We start from the raw sequence: 26272 nt of genomic DNA, 5'->3' as shown, positions 1-26272 counted from the left end.
GAGTGAGACGGAGAAAGGGAGAGAAACAGGAGTGAGACGGAGAAAGGGAGAGAAACAGGAGTGAGACGGAGAAAGGGAGAGAAACGAGTGAGACGGAGAAAGGGAGAGAAACAGGAGTGAGATGGAGAAAGGGAGAGAAACAGGAGTGAGACGGAGAAAGGGAGAGAAACAGGAGTGAGATGGAGAAAGGGAGAGAAACAGGAGTGAGACGGAGAAAGGGAGAGAAACAGAGGAGTGAGACGGAGAAAGGGAGAGAAACAGAGGAGTGAGACGGAGAAAGGGAGAGAAACAGGAGTGAGACGGAGAAAGGGAGAGAAACAGGAGTGAGATGGAGAAAGGGAGAGAAACAGGAGTGAGACGGAGAAAGGGAGAGAAACAGGAGTGAGACGGAGAAAGGGAGAGAAACAGGAGTGAGACGGAGAAAGGGAGAGAAACAGAGGAGTGAGACGGAGAAAGGGAGAGAAACAGGAGTGAGACAGAGAAAGTGAGAGAAACAGGAGTGAGACGGAGAAAGGGAGAGAAACAGAGGAGTGAGACGGAGAAAGGGAGAGAAACAGGAGTGAGACGGAGAAAGGGAGAGAAACAGGAGTGAGACGGAGAAAGGGAGAGAAACAGGAGTGAGACAGAGAAAGTGAGAGAAACAGGAGTGAGACGGAGAAAGGGAGAGAAACAGGAGTGAGACAGAGAAAGTGAGAGAAACAGGAGTGAGACGGAGAAAGGGAGAGAAACAGAGGAGTGAGACGGAGAAAGGGAGAGAAACAGGAGTGAGACGGAGAAAGGGAGAGAAACAGGAGTGAGATGGAGAAAGGGAGAGAAACGAGTGAGATGGAGAAAGGGAGAGAAACAGGAGTGAGACAGAGAAAGGGAGAGAAACAGGAGTGAGATGGAGAAAGGGAGAGAAACAGAGGAGTGAGATGGAGAAAGGGAGAGAAACAGGAGTGAGACGGAGAAAGGGAGAGAAACAGGAGTGAGATGGAGAAAGGGAGAGAAACAGAGGAGTGAGACGGAGAAAGGGAGAGAAACAGGAGTGAGACGGAGAAAGGGAGAGAAACAGGAGTGAGACGGAGAAAGGGAGAGAAACAGAGGAGTGAGACGGAGAAAGGGAGAGAAACAGGAGTGAGACGGAGAAAGGGAGAGAAACAGGAGTGAGACGGAGAAAGGGAGAGAAACAGAGGAGTGAGACGGAGAAAGGGAGAGAAACAGGAGTGAGATGGAGAAAGGGAGAGAAACAGGAGTGAGACGGAGAAAGGGAGAGAAACAGGAGTGAGATGGAGAAAGGGAGAGAAACAGAGGAGTGAGACGGAGAAAGGGAGAGAAACAGGAGTGAGACGGAGAAAGGGAGAGAAACAGGAGTGAGACGGAGAAAGGGAGAGAAACAGGAGTGAGATGGAGAAAGGGAGAGAAACAGAGGAGTGAGACAGAGAAAGGGAGAGAAACAGGAGTGAGACGGAGAAAGGGAGAGAAACAGGAGTGAGATGGAGAAAGGGAGAGAAACAGGAGTGAGACGGAGAAAGGGAGAGAAACAGGAGTGAGACGGAGAAAGGGAGAGAAACAGGAGTGAGACGGAGAAAGGGAGAGAAACAGGAGTGAGACGGAGAAAGGGAGAGATACAGAGGAGTGAGACGGAGAAAGGGAGAGAAACAGGAGTGAGACGGAGAAAGGGAGAGAAACAGGAGTGAGACGGAGAAAGGGAGAGAAACAGGAGTGAGACGGAGAAAGGGAGAGAAACAGGAGTGAGATGGAGAAAGGGAGAGAAACACAGGAGTGAGACGGAGAAAGGGAGAGAAACAGGAGTGAGACAGAGAAAGGGAGAAAAACAGGAGTGAGACGGAGAAAGGGAGAGAAACAGGAGTGAGACAGAGAAAGTGAGAGAAACAGGAGTGAGACAGAGAAAGGGAGAGAAACAGAGGAGTGAGACGGAGAAAGGGAGAGAAACAGGAGTGAGACGGAGAAAGGGAGAGAAACAGGAGTGAGACGGAGAAAGGGAGAGAAACAGGAGTGAGATGGAGAAAAGGAGAGAAACAGGAGTGAGACGGAGAAAGGGAGAGAAACAGAGGAGTGAGACGGAGAAAGGGAGAGAAACAGGAGTGAGACAGAGAAAGGGAGAGAAACAGGAGTGAGACGGAGAAAGGGAGAGAAACAGGAGTGAGACGGAGAAAGGGAGAGAAACAGAGGAGTGAGATGGAGAAAGGGAGAGAAACAGGAGTGAGACGGAGAAAGGGAGAGAAACAGGAGTGAGATGGAGAAAGGGAGAGAAACAGAGGAGTGAGACGGAGAAAGGGAGAGAAACAGAGGAGTGAGACGGAGAAAGGGAGAGAAACAGGAGTGAGACAGAGAAAGGGAGAAAAACAGGAGTGAGACAGAGAAAGGGAGAAAAACAGGAGTGAGACAGAGAAAGGGAGAAAAACAGGAGTGAGACGGAGAAAGGGAGAGAAACAGGAGTGAGACAGAGAAAGTGAGAGAAACAGGAGTGAGACGGAGAAAGGGAGAGAAACAGAGGAGTGAGACGGAGAAAGGGAGAGAAACAGGAGTGAGACGGAGAAAGGGAGAGAAACAGGAGTGAGATGGAGAAAGGGAGAGAAACAGGAGTGAGATGGAGAAAGGGAGAGAAACAGGAGTGAGACGGAGAAAGGGAGAGAAACAGGAGTGAGATGGAGAAAGGGAGAGAAACAGGAGTGAGATGGAGAAAGGGAGAGAAACACAGGAGTGAGACGGAGAAAGGGAGAGAAACAGGAGTGAGACGGAGAAAGGGAGAGAAACAGGAGTGAGACGGAGAAAGGGAGAAAAACAGGAGTGAGACGGAGAAAGGGAGAGAAACAGGAGTGAGACGGAGAAAGTGAGAGAAACAGGAGTGAGACGGAGAAAGGGAGAGAAACAGAGGAGTGAGACGGAGAAAGGGAGAGAAACAGGAGTGAGACGGAGAAAGGGAGAGAAACAGGAGTGAGATGGAGAAAGGGAGAGAAACGAGTGAGACGGAGAAAGGGAGAGAAACAGGAGTGAGATGGAGAAAGGGAGAGAAACAGGAGTGAGACGGAGAAAGGGAGAGAAACAGGAGTGAGATGGAGAAAGGGAGAGAAACAGGAGTGAGACGGAGAAAGGGAGAGAAACAGAGGAGTGAGATGGAGAAAGGGAGAGAAACAGAGGAGTGAGATGGAGAAAGGGAGAGAAACAGGAGTGAGACGGAGAAAGGGAGAGAAACAGAGGAGTGAGACGGAGAAAGGGAGAGAAACAGAGGAGTGAGACGGAGAAAGGGAGAGAAACAGGAGTGAGACGGAGAAAGGGAGAGAAACAGAGGAGTGAGACGGAGAAAGGGAGAGAAACAGGAGTGAGACGGAGAAAGGGAGAGAAACAGGAGTGAGACGGAGAAAGGGAGAGAAACAGAGGAGTGAGACGGAGAAAGGGAGCGAAACAGAGGAGTGAGACGGAGAAAGGGAGAGAAACAGGAGTGAGACGGAGAAAGGGAGAGAAACAGAGGAGTGAGATGGAGAAAGGGAGAGAAACAGAGGAGTGAGACGGAGAAAGGGAGAGAAACAGGAGTGAGACAGAGAAAGGGAGAGAAACAGGAGTGAGACGGAGAAAGGGAGAGAAACAGAGGAGTGAGACGGAGAAAGGGAGAGAAACAGAGGAGTGAGACGGAGAAAGGGAGAGAAACAGGAGTGAGACAGAGAAAGGGAGAGAAACAGGAGTGAGACGGAGAAAGGGAGAGAAACAGAGGAGTGAGACGGAGAAAGGGAGAGAAACAGGAGTGAGACGGAGAAAGGGAGAGAAACAGAGGAAGAAAGTGATTCTAAAACTGTTCAATTGTTAAGATGTGTTGAGATTTATTATCTGTAAAATTGGTTGAGACTTTTGAGTCAAGATGTGAAACAGAAAAAGGGAAATTCAAGCTTTTGCTCCCTTTATTTTATTTTTCTGAAGTTAAGCCCTTTATTTGAACATGCACAATTTTCACATTTTATTTATTTTCTCTTATTTTGAAATGCAGCCCTACTTTTATTTAGTTAATGAGAGAACATTATACATATCTGCAATCATACATATATGTTCAGTTCTATGTTACGTGACAATAAATATTGTCAAACAGTTTTTGAATCGTACTGAATTCATTTGATTTGACAGTCAGGTATTTAGTACATGCAGATGTTGATACAACTACAATGCTACTTAAATATATATCACACTAAATAGTTAGACATTATGATCTTCCGGACCTTTGCTTCAAGAAATTTTCTCCAACTGGACCTCTTTACATTTTAGTTGAATACTCCTGATCTAGATAAATGCAGATAAATCCTCTTTATATACCGTTGTTGATCAAGAGAATCAACAATAATAAACCTGAAAGATTTAGTATTCCACTTTAAAACTCTGTATGTTTACCGTCCTTCTTTGTGTCGAGTGATGTGCATGAAATCAAAGTTAACACAAACTCATTGTACCACAGAAACATAACTATTCCAATGTCTCTGAAGCTCAGTGTTCAGAAGGAACAGTCACAACTAACTCTCTGCTGCCGGGGGGCTGAGCTAAAAACGACCTCAGACTCCTGATGAAATAAAACTAACCTACTACAATAATCATTCCATGTCTAATCCAAACCGTGTGAATCAGAATCAAATTGATTTTAGAAATCAGATACTCAGCCCTAATGTACATAAATATATCTAAACTTTTATTTCTCATTTTTAAATTGTACAATTAGTTATCAGTTAACTTGTACTATTTCCGTGGCACTTGTGCTCCTCCATACCAGAGGAGTAATAAACACGTCACACAAAGACGTGAACACGCAACCTAACAGGATGAACCAGTTAACATTCAGTCGACGATGACACACGTGAACACAGTGAACAGCCAGTGCTCCATTTCACATCAACTACAGATGATCTGGTTTTCCAGCTTGAACGTACATTTTGACTTTCACACCTTCAGGCTACGTCCACATGGATGCATTTCAGTTTCAAAATGCATTTTCTTCAGCTTTGTGCTTGGTATCCACACAGCCAGGAAAGTACTTCCTGATCCGGTCTTCCAGTCACAGGGTGAACACAACATGGATAATGAACTACAAGCCTTTCTGCCCTTCTCTTTGTCAGCAGCTGTTGAATCAGAGTCTCTGAACGGTCCTGTGTGTTTTCAGGTGTTACTGAGGACGGACATTATTTCTGATCTGGAGCTAAAACATTCGTCTGGACAAAGAATTTCTGGGATCCAGTTGTTGGCATGATCATAGTAATACAAATACATTTTCATGAACAAAACAAAGATTCTTACCAGAGTCAGTTGAGACAGTTGAGACACTTGAGACACTTGAGCCGGTAGATCCTGACCCTGTCACAAGAGAACATGTATTTAGGACTGAACATCTAGATCAGAGGTCACTAACAGGCGGACCGCGGTCCGGGTCCGGACCCAGAAGCCGTCCCGTACGGACCCGGACCTACAGCCAAAACAGAAGGTTATGATTTAAAACCTGACGGGGCGCTTCTATTTGTAACCGGCGCAGCTTCTGTAGTCTTTACGGTAGTGGCTTAGCGGATGAGGAAACGCACAGACCAATTGCATGCGAGTTAAGCCATCCCACGTGATACTACTCAGCCAATCAGGTCTGTGCATTCCCGGCGGTAAACATTGCGACTCTACAGTGCAGACGGATGAGAGGTAGAGGCAAGTTACACATGAGAAGACGGTAGAAAGAAAAAGAAAGGGAGAGAAACAGGAGTGAGACAGAGAAAGGGAGAGAAACAGGAGTGAGATGGAGAAAGGGAGAGAAACAGGAGTGAGACGGAGAAAGGGAGAGAAACAGAGGAGTGAGATGGAGAAAGGGAGAGAAACAGAGGAGTGAGATGGAGAAAGGGAGAGAAACAGGAGTGAGATGGAGAAAGGGAGAGAAACAGGAGTGAGACGGAGAAAGGGAGAGAAACAGGAGTGAGACGGAGAAAGGGAGAGAAACAGAGGAGTGAGATGGAGAAAGGGAGAGAAACAGGAGTGAGACGGAGAAAGGGAGAGAAACAGAGGAGTGAGATGGAGAAAGGGAGAGAAACAGAGGAGTGAGACGGAGAAAGGGAGAGAAACAGAGGAGTGAGACGGAGAAAGGGAGAGAAACAGGAGTGAGATGGAGAAAGGGAGAGAAACAGAGGAGTGAGACGGAGAAAGGGAGAGAAACAGAGGAGTGAGACGGAGAAAGGGAGAGATACAGAGGAGTGAGACGGAGAAAGGGAGAGAAACAGGAGTGAGACGGAGAAAGGGAGAGAAACAGGAGTGAGACGGAGAAAGGGAGAGAAACAGGAGTGAGACGGAGAAAGGGAGAGAAACAGGAGTGAGACGGAGAAAGGGAGAGAAACAGGAGTGAGACGGAGAAAGGGAGAGAAACAGGAGTGAGACGGAGAAAGGGAGAGAAACAGAGGAGTGAGATGGAGAAAGGGAGAGAAACAGAGGAGTGAGACGGAGAAAGGGAGAGAAACAGGAGTGAGATGGAGAAAGGGAGAGAAACAGGAGTGAGACGGAGAAAGGGAGAGAAACAGGAGTGAGACGGAGAAAGGGAGAGAAACAGAGACAAAACAAAGATTCTTACCAGAGTCTGATCTTGAGATGGTAGATACAGATCCTGACTCTGTCACAAGAGAACATGTATTTAGGACTGAACATCTAGATAAATGCAGATAAATCCTCTTTATATACCGTTGTTGATCAAGAGAATCAACAATAATAAACCTGAAAGATTTAGTATTCCACTTTAAAACTCTGTATGTTTACCGTCCTTCTTTGTGTCGAGTGATTAAAAAGTATTTTGTTACCTTTGGATCCGGTGTCCAGGAGATCTTTGTTTTCTGAGGAATTGTTGGATTCGGTGTCCAGGAGATCTTTGTTGGCACCGCCTGCAGACGATAAACAGACATGTTACTTCTTTACTCAATTAAAATACTGACAAAACAGATTTGCTATTTGTCTGTTATGTATTTTTATGCAACTAAAAAATACATTTTTGGTTTTAAAAAACACGGTTCTGAGTTTCTTGGAAACTGTGATAAACATCAACACATGAATTAACAACTGAAAGTTCCAACACACACTTTCATTACTAATCTCTCAGTTAATGAGCAGCTCCTCGTGCTTTGACTTTGGGTTTTGTTATTTCATAGGTTTAAGATACTGAGGATATTGTATTGGACAGAAACAGAAGAATGGATGTAGCCTCTATTGGTCAGTGAGGGACTGAGCAGGGTGAACGTTCAGTTTAAAGGATTAGAAATGTAATGATTGACAGGACTGTTCTTTAACATTATCTCTAAAGTCCATAATAAAATGATAACAGACCTTTGTACCTGATAAAAACATTGATAGAAAATGATTTACAGCTTTAATGCTCTGAAGATTTCTTTCATATCCAAGCAGAATTGGTGTCGTAGACTGAATCCATATTGAATCAAATCAGAAATCGAATCGAGACCTTGTGAATGGAATGGAATCGATGTGGGAAATCAGTGGTGACACCCAGGCCTTGATGGAACAGAGACCATCAGTAAATTGAAACTTTGCCTTGCAGCTCAGCTCCTTCTTCACCATTAGTATAATGTGTCGTAGAAATGTGGGAGATGGAGAAAAAAGAGCTCCATTGAGGAACAAAGAATATGAACATGATCAGCACTGTTGACTCGACTTGGTCTCCAACAGTCTGAGTTCTGAAGAATCGAACCAAAGGAGGCTCCGATCCGGTCGATGGCATTGAGATAACTTCGGTGAAACCGTCAGGTGATCGATCATGTGACCAGATAATCTGCTCAGAGCGAGTCATCTAGTGTGCAGCAGACGTTAGAGGCTGTGGTGCTGGTTCATTAACCTCACTGATAACACACATGGATGCACTGTGCATGGAAGTCGAGGCCTCTCTTTGCTCTGGTCTTGTCTTAGGTTAAAATTCATTACAAACATAGTATATATAACAGGGTTGTCTGTACCTAATAAAGTGTCCACTGAGTGTATATTGCACTTACCACATTTGCCTTTTTTACGTATGAACAATATGGTTCCAATCACAATGTTCATGATGAGGACCAGTAAAAGAGCAGCCACAACATACATGATGAGTCCAGAACCATCGGCAGGAAGTTTGTGATCTAAAACACAGGAAACATTCACGTTATATTCAACATCATCATTTCTATTTGCTAGGTTCAACTTAACCGTCACTGGTGCCGGCGCAGAGGCAGAACAATTATATTTGTGCTCGTTGATAATGTTCCTCTATGCTGAGTATACTCACCGTCAGAAACTGTAAAACAGAAATTACCTTCAGATTTTCAACACTTTATCAGTAAAAACACCAAATCTAAGCTTAAAATGGTGATTATGATCAAAATGTATTTATTCTACTCGTCTCGCTTAAATAACTAAAATACTGATTGAACACGAACGAGATTCAGTAAAAAAAAAACCTCAGGAACATTTAGGAGAACATTTGTAGTTCAGTGCAGGTCCACAGCTCAACAGTCTAATGACCAACATTCAACTAGGATCCATGTGTCACCGTCATCATGTTGTAAATAAATAGCGTGTATATAGAGTTCAATGTGTGCAGAATGTGGAGCCTTCATCTTATAAAATGTTCTACGCATGGATTCCACTTTTTTAATTCTTTAAGAACACATTTTAAATATTCCTCAGAACTCCGATGCACAAACACACAAGCTATTCTACTGCAAGAGAAAAAGTTTCTTACCCCAAGTAACCTTGACACTTAAACCGGATCCCTCATGAATGACCTCACAGGTGTATTCAGACTCGTCCGTCTTGAAGATCTCCACACTGTGTCTCGTCTGGTAGGTGTCGTCATTGTTTGGTCGAACATTGGAGCTCTTCACTCCATCCACTTTATCGAGAAGACGGCCGTTCCTTCTGATCTTCAGCTCGGCGTCTTTCTGGAGGAACCCGCTGGCCAGGCACGTCAGGATCACGTTGCTGTCGGTGTGGGACTTCTTTGCAAACATGAACATGTCAGGTGGAGCTGGGGAGAGAGAATCTGTGGTGAGTTCATGTTCAAAGGAAGAAGATGCAGCGACAGGCTTCAGCTCAATGTCCCCACCTCAGACCCTCTCAGGCTCGGCTGGGTTTGGCCCGAGCCGCTCGCTAGTAAGACAGAATTCAAATGACTGAAAAGAAATAAAGAAATAAATAAATACTCCTTCACAACAATATTTGAACATACAAAAAACAACAGTGGCGATGTAGCCTATGATTAATAACATTATAAAGTAGAGTGGCAGAAAGGAAAACAATGACACACACACACCTACATTATATATATATATATATAAAAAGGTTACTACAGTAGTAGTGACAGACCATTAAAACATATTGAAAATGATAAGTTTTCCTCTAGGATTTATTTTTAACAGTGGCGGCAACCGGCAACAATTGGTATTGTTCGATACCTACGCTACTGTTAAAGGAGTACGTGACGTTTGTAGAAGTATCGGTTGTCGTGACATCCCTACTTGTGATATTTGACCGTGTTTCATATTGTCAAAAAACTGAATTTTAAAATCTCTCATAATCATAAAACAAATCCAAAACAAAAATACAGAAATCTTTCTCACGAGCTGCTTGATGTTGCTTTCGTCCATATTCCACGAACTGATTCAACCAAAGCAGACACTCGTTCTCCAGGTAGCCTTTGGTGTAGTCTTTCAGTGTCTGGACCCCGTCCCACTTCCTCTTGGTGTCTTGCGCCGCGGGATTCTTGCTGACCCAGAGTCCGTGCTTATCGTCAAAATGCAGGAAGTCCTCTCCATCGTAGCTGTACGTGTCTTTGCCTTCATAGAACTTCACAATGCCGTTTTCCGTGATGCTCTCACAGCCGTGCATCCACTGAAGGATGTGGGTATCTAACAGGGAGGACGGAGGAACAACACGACACAAAGACATCGATAAACACAAAACCAGAGAAGACGATGAGGTGGCTCAGATTAGAACTGTGATGTTTTCTGGTGGAACTTTAAGGGACGAGACGAAGAGAAGTCACACAACGAGCATTGATTCATCTCATGAAAACAGCTTCAATAAATTCTGCAAAAAGTTTTAAAGCTGATTCAAATCAACACTATCTAACTTTTACTGAGCAACAGCGCCCCCTGCAGCCACACAAGGTGATTAACCCTGTTGGTCTCTGTCCGAGCGATGAAGTGGTTTCATGTGTTGAAAACCAACTGAACTGAAACACAACTGAACACTGGATATTACCCATGATCCTCTGCTTCCTGACCCTGAAGAGCTGCAGCTGTAACAAATCCACCAAACTCTGTTCTGAATTCTTCATGTTTTAACAGTTTCCTGCTGAATATTGGAGATAAACTCTGGTTGTTAATAACTTCAGAGTGTTTTTAACTGATCTCAGTTCAGCTTCACTCTTCAGCTGCAGCTGGTTGTGACAGTTGAAGCTGACTCTCAGTCAGTTCTTCTCACAGGAGATGGAACCCACTCAGCAGAGTCACAGAGAACAGACGTTCAGGGAGAGAAGGAGGAAACTTTCTCATGTTCACACTAAACATCAGACTCACTTTCATCCAGCTGCTGCTTCAAGTACAAAAGTTGCTCAGTGTTGATTTAAACAAATAAGAGCTGATATTCTAGCTGGTGCATTTATTTATAAAAAGTTGAACGAATAATAAGTAGAATGGGACCTCCTCCAGATTTGTATTTTGTTCTGCACCAAATCCCACACAATCATAAAGATCAGTCCTCTAAACATGTCAGCTTTATTTCATCAGTATCAACATAATTGATGATGACTTTAAAATGGGCGGATGAATCGTACCATTGTCATTCTGTCGCAGTCGATCCATCAGGATGCCGATGTTGACACGGAACCACGTCTGCTTGCTCTGGCGGGACTGTGTGCCTTTTTCCCAGTAGTTCTTATCCATTCGCTCCGCCATCCACGGCTGTTTGGGAACTTTCTCTTTGAGGTCAGAGTCAAAGTAGTCGATCATCGTGTCGTCCACCAGACCCATGGCTGTGAACTCGTGGATCCCAGGAAGCGAGGTAGGTTTGGAGAAGGCCGTGTAGATGTACGTGAGGGAATGCCTCTCTACAAATCACAAGAGACAAACCTTTTCTTTCATTTCTTATATAAACACATAAACAGATCATTTTGAGGTTAATTGAAACTGACGCGTTCTGAACGAGGAAGCAGAACCTGTGGCTGTCGAGGTAACTTCGGGTTTAACTCTGAGTTCTCACTTGTGACCAGGGTATATTACCATGGTAACTGATGCTGAACCTTTAACCAACTACTGACCAATCAGATCAGTCGTCCATCTACAGGATCCTGACAGGGACAGAAACATTTAGGCTCCAGTAAAGTGTAAAGAAATAATAAATGTGACAGGAAGCCTTCAGTTGTCATAAAACTCAAAAGGTGTTTGTCCAGTCTGGGCTTCTGTAACATGGCGGCCTCCGTAGAGCGAATACTGTATATTTCCAGATGTAAATATAAAGTACTTGGATATACAGTATATAAATATAAAGGGCTCATTCTAGTGTTTTCTTTCCCTCCTCGTTCTTTCGGTGTGTTCACAGCATGTTGCGAGTTGTTAATAAAGTTTTGTGAAGCATCAGTGAAACACCATCATTCAGCCGAGGACGCTACAAACATCAGTGTGATAAGAACATGTATTTAACTCAAATTCAGTCCATGGGGTTAATGAGCTGTACTGGAGCCGGCCACCAGGGGGCGTGTCATCACGTATATTCGCAGTCTGATGAGTCGTTTTAACCACGACTCTGTAAATTCTGTCCGTTTGACGTGGAACTAATAAAAAACACGTTGACAAACTGGAGAACAACGATTCTTCCTTCGTTAATTCAACACAACAACTCAAAGACTCGTCTATTTCTAACTGCGTCACAACTTTCCGCGTTTTACTTTCACTTTGACAAACTGAACTTACCAGCGAGGCCCGCGGGAACCAGGGAGAGGAGAGAGAGGAGAGAGATGAAGAGCAGGTCGGGACGAGCCTTCATCTTGTTCTTCATCTTGTTCTTCTTCTTCTTCTCCTCCTCTTTTCCTCCGTCTGTCTCTTTTTCTTCCTCCGTCTGTCTCTTCGCGTCTCTTCTTCTTCCGTCACTGATGAAGCACTGACTGGTGCGTTCAGGGGCGGCTCGGAAAGTCCCCGCGGCGCCACGTCACATCACGTGACATTATTGTGACTCAAAATAGAAAGTAATGAACATAAGATGTAATGAGAACGATGCGTCCTCCCTGAGTAACGGATACACAGTAACGTGCTAGATTACAGTAGAACGAAGAATACGCCTTTTTAACAAGAGACTAAATACAAGAAATACAAACACTTGAACAAACATCAGTGAGATGAGAACGACCCGAAATGACAGAAACATCTTTCACAAACATTTAACATCTACTTAGATGTTTTAGTTTGGTCCATGTCCCATCTGCTAACATGGAGGAGGCAGGATGTCCCATCTGCTAACATGGAGGAGGCAGGATGTCCCATCTGCTAACATGGAGGAGGCAGGATGTCCCAATTTATATCCATGTACATTTATTATTACACCGTTAAACTTTGGATGTGACAAAAGATCTGCAACATTTACATGGAGAAGCTGGAGACTGATAAAGACTCGTTTTCTTTCTGTACATTCATCCATTATTAAATACATATCTCTGTCTTTTCTTTTTATTTCCTGACTCCAACACAAAATGACTCTTATTTTACTTCAGTTGTGTCTTATTCTTTTTTCTGTGTAGTTTTGATTGAGTAATTAAACATGCCACCTCACATGATGCCCTTTGAGCTGCGGCTGGGATTGTCTGTTTAGTGAGGACTTTCTTTTGGCCTTGTACCTCTCGCTCGTTCTGCTAATCCGTGTCCTAATAACCTCAAAGGTCAACGAAGAAAAAGGAAAAAACTGACGGAAATTCTAATTTCAACTCATATTTATGTATATATTTATACAATAATGGGTTAAATATTTCATTTTAAATATTTTAAAATGCATTTGTTTTTTGGACAGCACCTCGTGACCCCCGGGGGGTCGGGACCCCCACTTTGGGAACCCCTGCCCCAGATAACCCCAACCCATTTCACACACAAAGCAGATTCAAGAGGTTTATTACAATGATATTTATAAAACAGTTTGAAAACAGTAAAATGAATTCCTAAACATAAAGTGAGTTTAAAGTACTTAATAAAGAATAACTGATTGTAAATCAAATAACAGGCAAACTAAGCACCAGCAAGAAATATAATATTCTACAATGAATAAAGTCATTAAATCCAGTGTGAGCTCAGCATTAAAAAAGCAAAGATCCTTTAAATACTCAATAGAAACAAAGACTGTATTTGCAGCAGGGACGTGTCTGTGTATGTAAAAGACTCCTGATTATACCTGAGTTATAAAAATATATGACATGATTTGTTCTGAATGATCTCATCACTCAGTTTGAACAAAATCAAAGTACATTTCATTCTTTTTAATTACAATTTAAACCTTGTTTCGCACAAGTTATATAAGGAATCCAACATAATATTTAATTTAATGAGCAGATTAAATAGAGTAACGGTGCAAATGTTCCCGTTCACATTTTTTCTTTTATCCAATGATCTGTTTCCACATCTATTCGATTCTTAGTTTCTCAATAATTCCAGTAAAAATGTAGGTTTAAATAAAAAATCGGACGTCTTTTACCAGACAAGGTCTTACACTATTAAATTAAATTCAATCAACACTATGCAACGTCTCTACCTTGAAACAGCAGCTTGACTGTTCACTTCTTCACTGACTGTGAACAGAGAGAATGGTCACTAACCCACAGACCTGATATAACCAAGCAGTAGCTTCTAGTGATTCAAAGATCCAGTGTCATGATGATTAGAAAAGGAGTTCCACAAGGCTCAATCCTCGGTCCTCTTCTCTTCACTGCTGACATCAAATCAACACCATTGAACCACTGAATCACCTTGCGTGGCTGCAGGGGGCGCTGTTGCTCAGTAACAGTTACATAGTGTTGATTTAAGAAGTAACTTCCAAGTTCAGACACAAACTTAATTTCTACCTCAAAGAACAAGTTATTAATTTTACATATACATACTTTTAAATCATCACGTCTCTCTTTTCACCTGATTAAACTTCCACTCAGTCTCTCAACTGCAACTCCTCCAGAATTCAGCGACAGATGAACTACGTACAGATCTCGTCATATCATCGCAGTTTTAGCATCACTGCATCTACTGCCCATTTATTTCTTATGATTTCATCTCAACTGAAGACTCACCTTCAAACATGGCCGACAACAAAGTCTCCCTTCTAGTATTAGATCATACTATTATTACGTTTTACTATTTTAGTTTTTATAATTAATGAATTCATATTTATTCTTATTCTACAGATTTGTATCCTGTTAGCCACACTTTGTTTTTAAATTTAATCCATTTTATCTTATCTATAACAATATAATACCTGTACATCGACTAGTTTATAATAATAATAATAAAATAAAAAAATATATAGCATTTATAGAGCGCTTTTAAAAGTCCTCAAAGACGCTTTTCATAGTGAGGGATACAATAATGAAACAATCAATATACATATGTTAAAAACCATGAAAAAGATACGAAATTAGGTATACTGGGGGGGGGGGGGGGGGGGGGGGGGGGGGGTAGCTGGGGAAGGCAAGTTTGAAGAGGTTGGTTTTGAATGACAGGAGTGTGGGGGCCTTTTTGAATGACAGCAGTGTGGGGGCCTTTTTGAATGACAGCAGTGTGGGGGCCTTTTTGAATGACAGGAGTGTGGGGGCCTTTTGAATGACAGCAGTGTGGGGGCCTTTTTGAATGACAGCAGTGTGGGGGCCTTTTTGAATGACAGCAGTGTGGGGGCCTTTTTGAATGACAGGAGTGTGGGGGCCTTTTTGAATGACAGCAGTGTGGGGGCCTTTTTGAATGACAGCAGTGTGGGGGCCTTTTTGAATGACAGCAGTGTGGGGGCCTTTTTGAATGACAGCTGTGTGGGGGCCTTTTTGAATGACAGCAGTGTGGGGGCCTTTTTGAATGACAGCAGTGTGGGGGCCTTTTTGAATGACAGCAGTGTGGGGGCCTTTTTGAATGACAGCAGTGTGGGGGCCTTTTTGAATGACAGCAGTGTGGGGGCCAGTCTTGGGGCCTTTTTGATGTGGGGTGGTAATGTGTTCCACAGAGAGGGGGGGCGCCCGGTCACCCCAGGTACGGCGTTTATCAATGTAGGAGCTCAGAGCTGTTTGATATATTTTCTGTTATGTTCCACAATGTGTCCTACAAGGAGGTTTTCTTTTCTTCACATGGTAAAAATACATATGGTTCTATATGGATAAAAGTTATGATTATTCTTCTTCTTCTTATGATTAAGTCTAAGTTTATTGACGATCTAACTTCTCCATCAGAACTTCGTTTTCGGAGGGATTCTTGGATTCACCTGCAGACGATAAACAGACATGTTACTTCTTTACTCTATTAAAATACTGACAAAACAGATCTGCTATTTGTCTGTTATGTATTTTATGCAACTAAAATATACATTTTGGGTTTTAAGTCTAAAATGACAAAGCAGAGTATTTCAGTTGAAAGAATTTAGTTTTCAGTGATTCAACTCCTTTTTACTGGGGAGGAGGAAGAAAAACACCAAAGTCCTAATAAATTAATACAAATTGAAGCTTCAAGCTTGTTTTCCAGCTTGAACGTACATTTTGACTTTCACACCTTCAGGCTACGTCCACATGGATGCATTTCAGTTTCAAAATGCATTTTCTTCAGCTTTGTGCTTGGTATCCACACAGCCAGGAATGTACTTCCTGATCCGGTCTTCCAGTCACAGGGTGAACACAACATGGATAATGAACTACAAGCCTTTCTGCCCTTCTCTTTGTCAGCAGCTGTTGAATCAGAGTCTCTGAACGGTCCTGTGTGTTTTCAGGTGTTACTGAGGACGGACATTATTTCTGATCTGGAGCTAAAACATTCGTCTGGACAAAGAATTTCTGGGATCCAGTTGTTGGCATGATCATAGTAATACAAATACATTTTCATGAACAAAACAAAGATTCTTACCAGAGACACTTGAGACACTTGAGACACCAGCGACACTTGAGCTGGTAGATCCTGACTCTGTCACAAGAGAACATGTATTTAGGACTGAACATCTAGATATAAATCCTCTTTATATACCGTATATATATACAATCAAGAGAATCAACAATAATAAACCTGAACGTTTCTCCTGATGAAATAAAACTAACCTAATACAATAATCATTCCATGTCTAATTCAAACTGTGTGAATCAGAATCAAATTGATTTTAGAAATCAGATACTCAGCCCTAATGTATATAAATATATCTAAACTTTTATTTCTCATTTTCATATAGATTTTTTGAATTCTGTCATTTATTCATGAATTCATTAGCGTTTTTGAACATTATTATTTTCAATTGTATATTGAAGGATAATTTTTTTTTGTAAACTGTGACTACTTCCTATGAAAATAACAAATCATGAGTTACTCTGTTTTTCAGTTTATCTGTTCATAGATTCATAAATGAATTTGTGATAAAATCATGAATGGCTATTTTAAATTGTACAATTAGTTATCAGTGAACTTGTACTATTTCCGTGGCACTTGTGCTCCTCCATACCAGAGGAGTAATAAACACGTCACACAAAGACGTGAACACGCAACCTAACAGGATGAACCAGTTAACATTCAGTCGACGATGACACACGTGAACACAGTGAACAGCCAGTGCTCCATTTCACATCAACGACAGATGATTCAAAAGTATTTTGTTACCTTTGGATCCGGTGTCCAGGAGATCTTTGTTTTGGGAGGAATTGTTGGATTCGGTGTCCAGGAGATCTTTGTTGGCACCGCCTGCAGACGATAAACAGACATGTTACTTCTTTACTCTATTAAAATACTGACAAAACAGATTTGCTATTTGTCTGTTATGTATTTTTATGCAACCAAAAAATACATTTTTGGTTTTAAAAAACACGGTTCTGAGTTTCTTGGAAACTGTGATAAACATCAACACATGAATTAACAACTGAAAGTTATGGTTTTGTATTTATATAGCGCTTTTCTAGTCTTGATGACCACTCAAAGCTCTTTACAGTACAGTTTTACATTCACCCATTCACACACACATTCATACAGTGCATCTATTAGCAGCACTTTGTTGTTCTATGAGGGGTTCAGCATCTTGCCCAAGGACACTTCGGCATGCAGATGTGGAAGACTGGGGATCGAACTGCCGACCTTCAGACCTTCAGATTGGAGGACGACCGCTCTACCCCTCAGCCACAGCCGCCCAAGTTCCAACACACACTTTCATTACTAATCTCTCAGTTAATGAGCAGCTCCTCGTGCTTTGACTTTGGGTTTTGTTATTTCATAGGTTTAAGATACTGAGGATATTGTATTGGACAGAAACAGAAGAATGGATGTAGCCTCTATTGGTCAGTGAGGGACTGAGCAGAGTGAACGTTCAGTTTAAAGGATTAGAAATGTAATGATTGACAGGACTGTTCTTTAACATTATCTCTAAAGTCCATAATAAAATGATAACAGACCTTTGTACCTGATAAAAACATTGATAGAAAATGATTTACAGCTTTAATGCTCTGAAGATTTCTTTCATATCCAAGCAGAATTGGTGTCGTAGACTGAATCCATATTGAATCAAATCAGAAATCGAATCGAGACCTTGTGAATGGAATGGAATCGATGTGGGAAATCAGTGGTGACACCCAGGCCTTGATGGAACAGAGACCATCAGTAAATTGAAACTTTGCCTTGCAGCTCAGCTCCTTCTTCACCATTAGTATAATGTGTCGTAGAAATGTGGGAGATGGAGAAAAAAGAGCTCCATTGAGGAACAAAGAATATGAACATGATCAGCACTGTTGACTCGACTTGGTCTCCAACAGTCTGAGTTCTGAAGAATCGAACCAAAGGAGGCTCCGATCCGGTCGATGGCATTGAGATAACTTCGGTGAAACCGTCAGGTGATCGATCATGTGACCAGATAATCTGCTCAGAGCGAGTCATCTAGTGTGCAGCAGACGTTAGAGGCTGTGGTGCTGGTTCATTAACCTCACTGATAACACACATGGATGCACTGTGCATGGAAGTCGAGGCCTCTCTTTGCTCTGGTCTTGTCTTAGGTTAAAATTCATTACAAACATAGTATATATAACAGGGTTGTCTGTACCTAATAAAGTGTCCACTGAGTGTATATTGCACTTACCACATTTGCCTTTTTTACGTAAGAACAATATGGTTCCAACCACAATGATCATGATGACGACCAGTAAAAGAGCAGCCACAACATACATGATGAGTCCAGAACCATCGGCAGGAAGTTTGTGATCTAAAACACAGGAAACATTCACGTTATATTCAACATCATCATTTCTATTTGCTAGGTTCAACTTAACCGTCACTGGTGCCGGCGCAGAGGCAGAACAATTATATTTGTGCTCGTTGATAATGTTCCTCTATGCTGAGTATACTCACCGTCAGAAACTGTAAAACAGAAATTACCTTCAGATTTTCAACAGTTTATCAGTAAAAACACCAAATCTAAGCTTAAAATGGTGATTATGATCAAAATGTATTTATTCTACTCGTCTCGCTTAAATAACTAAAATACTGATTGAACACGAACGAGATTCAGTAAAAAAAAAAACCTCAGGAACATTTAGGAGAACATTTGTAGTTCAGTGCAGGTCCACAGCTCAACAGTCTAATGACCAACATTCAACTAGGATCCATGTGTCACCGTCATCATGTTGTAAATAAATAGCGTGTATAAAGAGTTCAATGTGTGCAGAATGTGGAGCCTTCATCTTATAAAATGTTCTACGCATGGATTCCACTTTTTTAATTCTTTAAGAACACATTTTAAATATTCCTCAGAACTCCGATGCACAAACACACAAGCTATTCTACTGCAAGAGAAAAAGTTTCTTACCCCAAGTAACCTTGACACTTAAACCGGATCCCTCATGAATGACCTCACAGGTGTATTCAGACTCGTCCGTCTTGAAGATCTCCACACTGTGTCTCGTCTGGTAGGTGTCGTCATTGTTTGGTCGAACATTGGAGCTCTTCACTCCATCCACTTTATCGAGAAGACGGCCGTTCCTTCTGATCTTCAGCTCGGCGTCTTTCTGGAGGAACCCGCTGGCCAGGCACGTCAGGATCACGTTGCTGTCGGTGTGGGACTTCTTTGCAAACATGAACATGTCAGGTGGAGCTGGGGAGAGAGAATCTGTGGTGAGTTCATGTTCAAAGGAAGAAGATGCAGCGACAGGCTTCAGCTCAATGTCCCCACCTCAGACCCTCTCAGGCTCGGCTGGGTTTGGCCCGAGCCGCTCGCTAGTAAGACAGAATTCAAATGACTGAAAAGAAATAAAGAAATAAATAAATACTCCTTCACAACAATATTTGAACATACAAAAAACAACAGTGGCGATGTAGCCTATGATTAATAACATTATAAAGTAGAGTGGCAGAAAGGAAAACAATGACACACACACACCTACATTATATATATATATATATATATATATATATATATATATAAATAAAGGTTACTACAGTGGTAGTGACAGACCATTAAAACATATTGAAAATGATAAGTTTTCCTCTAGGATTTATTTTTAACAGTGGCGGCAACCGGCAACAATTGGTATTGTTCGATACCTACGCTACTGTTAAAGGAGTACGTGACGTTTGTAGAAGTATCGGTTGTCGTGACATCCCTACTTACATATTTTCAAAAAACTGAATTTTTAAATCTCTCATAATCATAAAACAAATCCAAAACAAAAATACAGAAATCTTTCTCACGAGCTGCTTGATGTTGCTTTCGTCCATATTCCACGAACTGATTCAACCAAAGCAGACACTCGTTCTCCAGGTAGCCTTTGGTGTAGTCTTTCAGTGTCTGGACCCCGTCCCACTTCCTCTTGGTGTCTTGCGCCGCGGGATTGGCGCTGATCCAGACTCCGTACTTATCGTCAAAATGCAGGAAGTCCTCTCCATCGTAGCTGTACGTGTCTTTGCCTTCATAGAACTTCACAATGCCGTTTTCCATGATGCTCTCACAGCCGTGCATCCACTGAAGGATGTGGGTATCTAACAGGGAGGACGGAGGAACAACACGACACAAAGACATCGATAAACACAAAACCAGAGAAGACGATGAGGTGGCTCAGATTAGAACTGTGATGTTTTCTGGTGGAACTTTAAGGGACGAGACGAAGAGAAGTCACACAACGAGCATTGATTCATCTCATGAAAACAGCTTCAATAAATTCTGCAAAAAGCTTTAAAGGGGACATAGCATGCCCATTTGACCACAAGTTGATATGGTTCCTTGGGGTCTTAATGAAATGTCTGTAACATACTTTGGTCAAAATACCACAAGGATCATTTCAAACAGCTTTTTACCCTGTATAAAACAGCCCTCCACAGAGTGACCTGTTTTGAGTGCCTGTTCCTTTAAATGCTAATGAGACAGCTCCCCCCCCCCCCTCTCCCCCCATGATTTTAAACAATATAAATTACATATTTTATATTATATAAATTATCAAATATGCATCCCATACTTTGTATTCCCCTTCTGTTGTCCTGGAGTTTTAATTTCCCCAATCACATAATTAAATGTCCCCCTCTGCCCCCCCCCCCACTACAAGCACACAAGCAGACAGAGAGAGAAAGAGAGGGGTGGGGGGGGGGGGGGGCTATGAAGACCATCATTTACCCCCGAACCCCGACATTGCATGCTATGTCCCCTTTAAAGCTGATTCAAATCAACACTATCTAACTTTTACTGAGCAACAGCGCCCCCTGCAGCCACACAAGGTGATTAACCCTGTTGGTCTCTGTCCGAGCGATGAAGTGGTTTCATGTGTTGAAAACCAACTGAACTGAAACACAACTGAACACTGGATATTACCCATGATCCTCTGCTTCCTGACCCTGAAGAGCTGCAGCTGTAACAAATCCACCAAACTCTGTTCAGGATTCTTCATGTTTTAACAGTTTCCTGCTGAATATTGGAGATAAACTCTGGTTGTTAATAACTTCAGAGTGTTTTTAACTGATCTCAGTTCAGCTTCACTCTTCAGCTGCAGCTGGTTGTGACAGTTGAAGCTGACTCTCAGTCAGTTCTTCTCACAGGAGATGGAACCCACTCAGCAGAGTCACAGAGAACAGACGTTCAGGGAGAGAAGGAGGAAACTTTCTCCTGTTCACACTAAACATCAGACTCACTTTCATCCAGCTGCTGCTTCAAGGTACAAAAGTTGCTCAGTGTTGATTTAAACAAATAAGAGCTGATATTCTAGCTGGTGCATTTATTTATAAAAAGTTGAACGAATAATAAGTAGAATGGGACCTCCTCCAGATTTGTATTTTGTTCTGCACCAAATCCCACACAATCATAAAGATCAGTCCTCTAAACATGTCAGCTTTATTTCATCAGTATCAACATAATTGATGATGACTTTAAAATGGGCGGATGAATCGTACCATTGTCATTCTGTCGCAGTCGATCCATCAGGATGCCGATGTTGACACGGAACCACGTCTGCTTGCTCTGGCGGGACTGTGTGCCTTTTTCCCAGTAGTTCTTATCCATTCGCTCCGCCATCCACGGCTGTTTGGGAACTTTCTGTTTGAGGTCAGAGTCAAAGTAGTCGATCATCGTGTCGTCCACCAGACCCATGGCTGTGAACTCGTGGATCCCAGGAAGCGAGGTAGGTTTGGAGAAGGCCGTGTAGATGTACGTGAGGGAATGCCTCTCTACAAATCACAAGAGACAAACCTTTTCTTTCATTTCTTATATAAACACATAAACAGATCATTTTGAGGTTAATTGAAACTGACGCGTTCTGAACGAGGAAGCAGAACCTGTGGCTGTCGAGGTAACTTCGGGTTTAACTCTGAGTTCTCACTTGTGACCAGGGTATATTACCATGGTAACTGATGCTGAACCTTTAACCAACTACTGACCAATCAGATCAGTCGTCCATCTACAGGATCCTGACAGGGACAGAAACATTTAGGCTCCAGTAAAGTGTAAAGAAATAATAAATGTGACAGGAAGCCTTCAGTTGTCATAAAACTCAAAAGGTGTTTGTCCAGTCTGGGCTTCTGTAACATGGCGGCCTCCGTAGAGCGAATACTGTATATTTCCAGATGTAAATACAAAGTACTTGGATATACAGTATATAAATATAAAGGGCTCATTCTAGTGTTTTCTTTCCCTCCTCGTTCTTTCGGTGTGTTCACAGCATGTTGCGAGTTGTTAATAAAGTTTTGTGAAGCATCAGTGAAACACCATCATTCAGCCGAGGACGCTACAAACATCAGTGTGATAAGAACATGTATTTAACTCAAATTCAGTCCATGGGGTTAATGAGCTGTACTGGAGCCGGCCACCAGGGGGCGTGTCATCACGTATATTCGCAGTCTGATGAGTCGTTTTAACCACGACTCTGTAAATTCTGTCCGTTTGACGTGGAACTAATAAAAAACACGTTGACAAACTGGAGAACAACGATTCTTCCTTCGTTAATTCAACACAACAACTCAAAGACTCGTCTATTTCTAACTGCGTCACAACTTTCCGCGTTTTACTTTCACTTTGACAAACTGAACTTACCAGCGAGGCCCGCGGGAACCAGGGAGAGGAGAGAGAGGAGAGAGATGAAGAGCAGGTCGGGACGAGCCTTCATCTTGTTCTTCATCTTGTTCTTCTTCTTCTTCTCCTCTTCTTTTCCTCCGTCTGTCTCTTTTTCTTCCTCCGTCTGTCTCTTCGCGTCTCTTCTTCTTCCGCCACTCAGGAAGCACTGACTGGTGCGTTCAGGGGCGGCTCGGAAAGTCCCCGCGGCGCGACCTCACATCACGTGACATTATTGTAACTCAAAATAATAAGTAATGAACATAAGTTGTAATGAGAACGATGCGTCCTCCCTGAGTAACGGATACACAGTAACGTGCTAGATTACAGTAGAACGAAGAATACGCCTTTTTAACAAGAGACTAAATACAAGAAATACAAACACTTGAACTGTTCAGACTAAAATCTATGTTTTTCTTTGTGTGCGTGTCTGAATGTGTGGCCTTCACATAGTGACTGATAGTAGCTGTTGCTGGCTGGTTTTAATCTTGAAGTTGGTTAGTGTGTGTGTGTGTGTGTGTGTGTGTGTGTGTGTGTGTGCGTCACATCGCAGTTCAGTCTCGCACCTGTCTGATAAGGCCGGTTTGAGAAGACTGTACATCTGTGGCAGACAATACACTGTACTTTAACTTGTTCTCATACCTAACTTACTATATTACAGCCTAAACTCCATCAGCTTTATTCAAACATCACACATACATGAATGCACTGTTTTCATAAGAAACTGTGACCTACCCTTAGAAAGAATTCAAGCAGCTGCCACTAGGGTCTGAAGGACAGATAGGAAAGGCGTTGTTTTGTCTAGAAAACGCGCATGCTTACACACACAGAACATACAGCCGATAACGCAGGAACAAGGTTTCTCACTCCAATGAACAGCAACACCGTATCTGCAAAAATACTGAAGACCCACAAGGCTTCAGCTGAAGGCCTGTCTGTAAAACATGAAACCAAACACTGTCAGAATGGGAAGATTTTCCCAGCTACTGTCAGAGGAGGGGTGAACCTGGGAGCGGCTCCTCATCATTCGCAGACTCCAGGGCCAAGAGGATGGGACCACGCACCGGCAAGGGAGAGCCAAGGTCTGAACCCCGGTGACTCCCCCTCGTTATTGACCAATGAAGTTCTACCTACTGTTATAAATACTGTACCCGTCATCCGTTCGGGGCGACTCTTGACTACCCCGTGCTACTAGAAAGCCGAGGCTGTTTATGAAAAGGTACAGCATAGCTATGTGCACATAGCTATGCTGTACCTTTTCATTGCTTCTGAATAAATACTTGTTGAACCAAACCGAGACCGGCTCTTCTCATATCTCGGGATAAAAGAACAGGACAGAACAAACATCAGTGAGATGAGAATGACCCGAAATGACAGAAACATCTTTCACAAACATTTAACATCTACTTAGATGTTTTAGTTTGGTCCATGTCCCATCTGCTAACATGGAGGAGGCAGGATGTCCCATCTGCTAACATGGAGGAGGCAGGATGTCCCATCTGCTAACATGGAGGAGGCAGGGTTTATGGCCTATACTGCAGCCAGCCACCAGGGGGATTGAGATGTTTCATCTTTTAAGCGGCGTCACGTCGTCCATCTTTATTTTACAGTCGGGTGTTTTGTGTGAGACGAACTGAAGGAATCGAACGTGTGTTGAGTTTTTTTATTTTCTCTTTTTTCATTTCAAGCCAACGATCAACACATTTACAAAGTAAAGTTCTACTTCCAATTTATATCTATATACATTTATTATTACACCGTTAAACTTTGGATGTGACAAAATATCTGTAACATTTACATGGAGAAGCTGGAGACTGATAAAGACTTGTTTTCTTTCTGGATATTCGTCCATTATTAAATACATATCTCTGTCTTTTCTTTTTATTTCCTGACTCCAACATAAAATGACTCTTATTTTACTTCAGTTGTGTCTTATTCTTTTTTCTGTGTAGTTTTGATCTCAAATGTAAAATTAAAGGTGATTTATTGTGGTTTATTTTTCTTCCTCATTTTAAAGGCACTCACCCACTCTGATTTGTGTATTTTTCCTTTTCTTATCTTTCTTTTCCATAAAAAAACACCATCAGTCCCTCTTGTCCTCCTCTGAGCTCCCCCTCCCCTCATCCCTCCATCCCCGGTCAGTCCATCTTTTCCTCCCGAAGCGGAAACCGAAGCCCCCCTTCTCCCGGTTGACAGCCTGGAGCCCCCCGATGATGGAGGTCAGAGCTTCGTTCCTCTTCCCGCCTTCCTCCCCTTCTCCTCCGTCTTGGTAGTGGTAGCTCTCCAGAGAGTGACCCTCAGGGAAGGGCGGCAGTGGCCGGGCCATCAGGTCTCCTCTCTGGGCTCTCAGCAGCGCCTCCTCCTCCCAGGATCCGTCCTCCTCGGCCTCCTGCCCAGGCTCCAGCAGCGCTTGGTGGACGAGCTGAGGGGCGACGAGCTGGTCCAGAGCCGCCTGGTGCTGCAGCACAGACTCCAGATCAGATCCGTCCATTGTGTCTGCGAAGGAGAGGGGGCACGACCACGCCGTCCATGGGATGGGGCAGAGCAGGGCGAGGAAGAGGAGGGTGAGCTGAGAGGCCCCGAGATGGAAAGATGGTCTCATCTGAAAACAGACCCAACAGGTTATTTTATTCCACCGTCCGTCCGTTCGTCCCATTCTCGTTAACGAAATATCTCCTAACTCTTTGAGGTAATTCTTTCAAATTTGGACTAAAAAATAAACTGATTGGATTTCAATGTTCAAAGATAAAAAGGTCAAGGTCACATGATCTCACCTTGTTGTGAACTCAAGATATTCTTATGAACGTAATATCTCAAGAATGCCTCAAAAGAGAAACTCTTCAATTCTTGAGCAGTTGTCCCTTGGAACTGATCAGTATTCAGATTTCCTATCATTTGATTTGTACCTTTGATGTTTTGTTTTGCTGATGTTATTTTTGTGAAGCACTTTGTAACTGCCGTTTTCAAAGCTTCTGTATAAAGTTAGTTTTATTATCATTATATATTCGTCTATTTGCACAGCTCCTTAGCAGAGTTAGTGCTAAGCTCATTTCATCCCAACCAACACAAGATTTCACAACAATAAAACACAACAACAACAACAACAACAACAACAACAACAGGATTCAAGTGTGATGAGTTCAAGTGTGATGACTCCATGATTGGATTAATTTTAACCATGATTTCATCTTGAATTTAAAACCAGCAAAACATAATTATCATTTTTACAAATCTACAGAAATAATTCATACTTGTTCTGTAGCTGAACTTTTTCTCTCGTTGAAAATCATCCTAAGAGATTTTCTACGACTTTCTTCCCTAATTCTGACAAATAGATAAAGTGAAAATAATAATAAATATATATATAAAGCTCTGGGTCACTGGAGCTTCATCAGGACAACAAATAAGAAGCTGCCATGGCAACAAAACTAAATCAAATAATCATAAAGACAGCAAATGTAAATAAATCAGAAAAATTATCAACAGCTGCATAAATAAAACAGAGAATAATAAAGTAAAGGACAAGCAG

At 42.4% G+C, this 26272-nt stretch overlaps 2 protein-coding genes across 2 annotated transcripts in view; both read right to left on the bottom strand.

The window, feature by feature from the left end:
* Positions 1-7797: 7797 nt before the first annotated feature.
* On the bottom strand, positions 7798-22892 carry LOC117770840. Its single transcript, XM_034600601.1, has 8 exons — positions 22726-22892; positions 21591-21863; positions 19905-20192; positions 19024-19308; positions 10814-11086; positions 9597-9884; positions 8720-9004; positions 7798-8117 (listed from the first exon to the last, which is right to left on the bottom strand). Exons 1-8 carry the CDS (start codon positions 22808-22810, stop codon positions 7813-7815), a joined length of 2082 nt encoding a protein of 693 aa, XP_034456492.1. The 5' UTR covers positions 22811-22892; the 3' UTR covers positions 7798-7812.
* A 1868-nt stretch (positions 22893-24760) lies between these two features.
* The window catches only part of qrfp (pyroglutamylated RFamide peptide), a 2073-nt gene continuing 561 nt past the window's right edge, over positions 24761-26272 (bottom strand). The window contains exon 2 of the mRNA XM_034600600.1: positions 24761-25345. Within this exon, the coding sequence (XP_034456491.1) occupies positions 24827-25345 (519 nt within the window). The 3' untranslated portion in view covers positions 24761-24826. The remainder of the gene's footprint in view (positions 25346-26272) is intronic.

The sequence above is a fragment of the Hippoglossus hippoglossus genome, chromosome 11 (assembly GCF_009819705.1).
Source record: "Hippoglossus hippoglossus isolate fHipHip1 chromosome 11, fHipHip1.pri, whole genome shotgun sequence".
Taxonomy (NCBI): domain Eukaryota; kingdom Metazoa; phylum Chordata; class Actinopteri; order Pleuronectiformes; family Pleuronectidae; genus Hippoglossus; species Hippoglossus hippoglossus.
The sequence above is the reverse complement of the archived record's forward strand: the minus strand, read 5'-3'. Positions and strand labels throughout refer to the sequence as shown.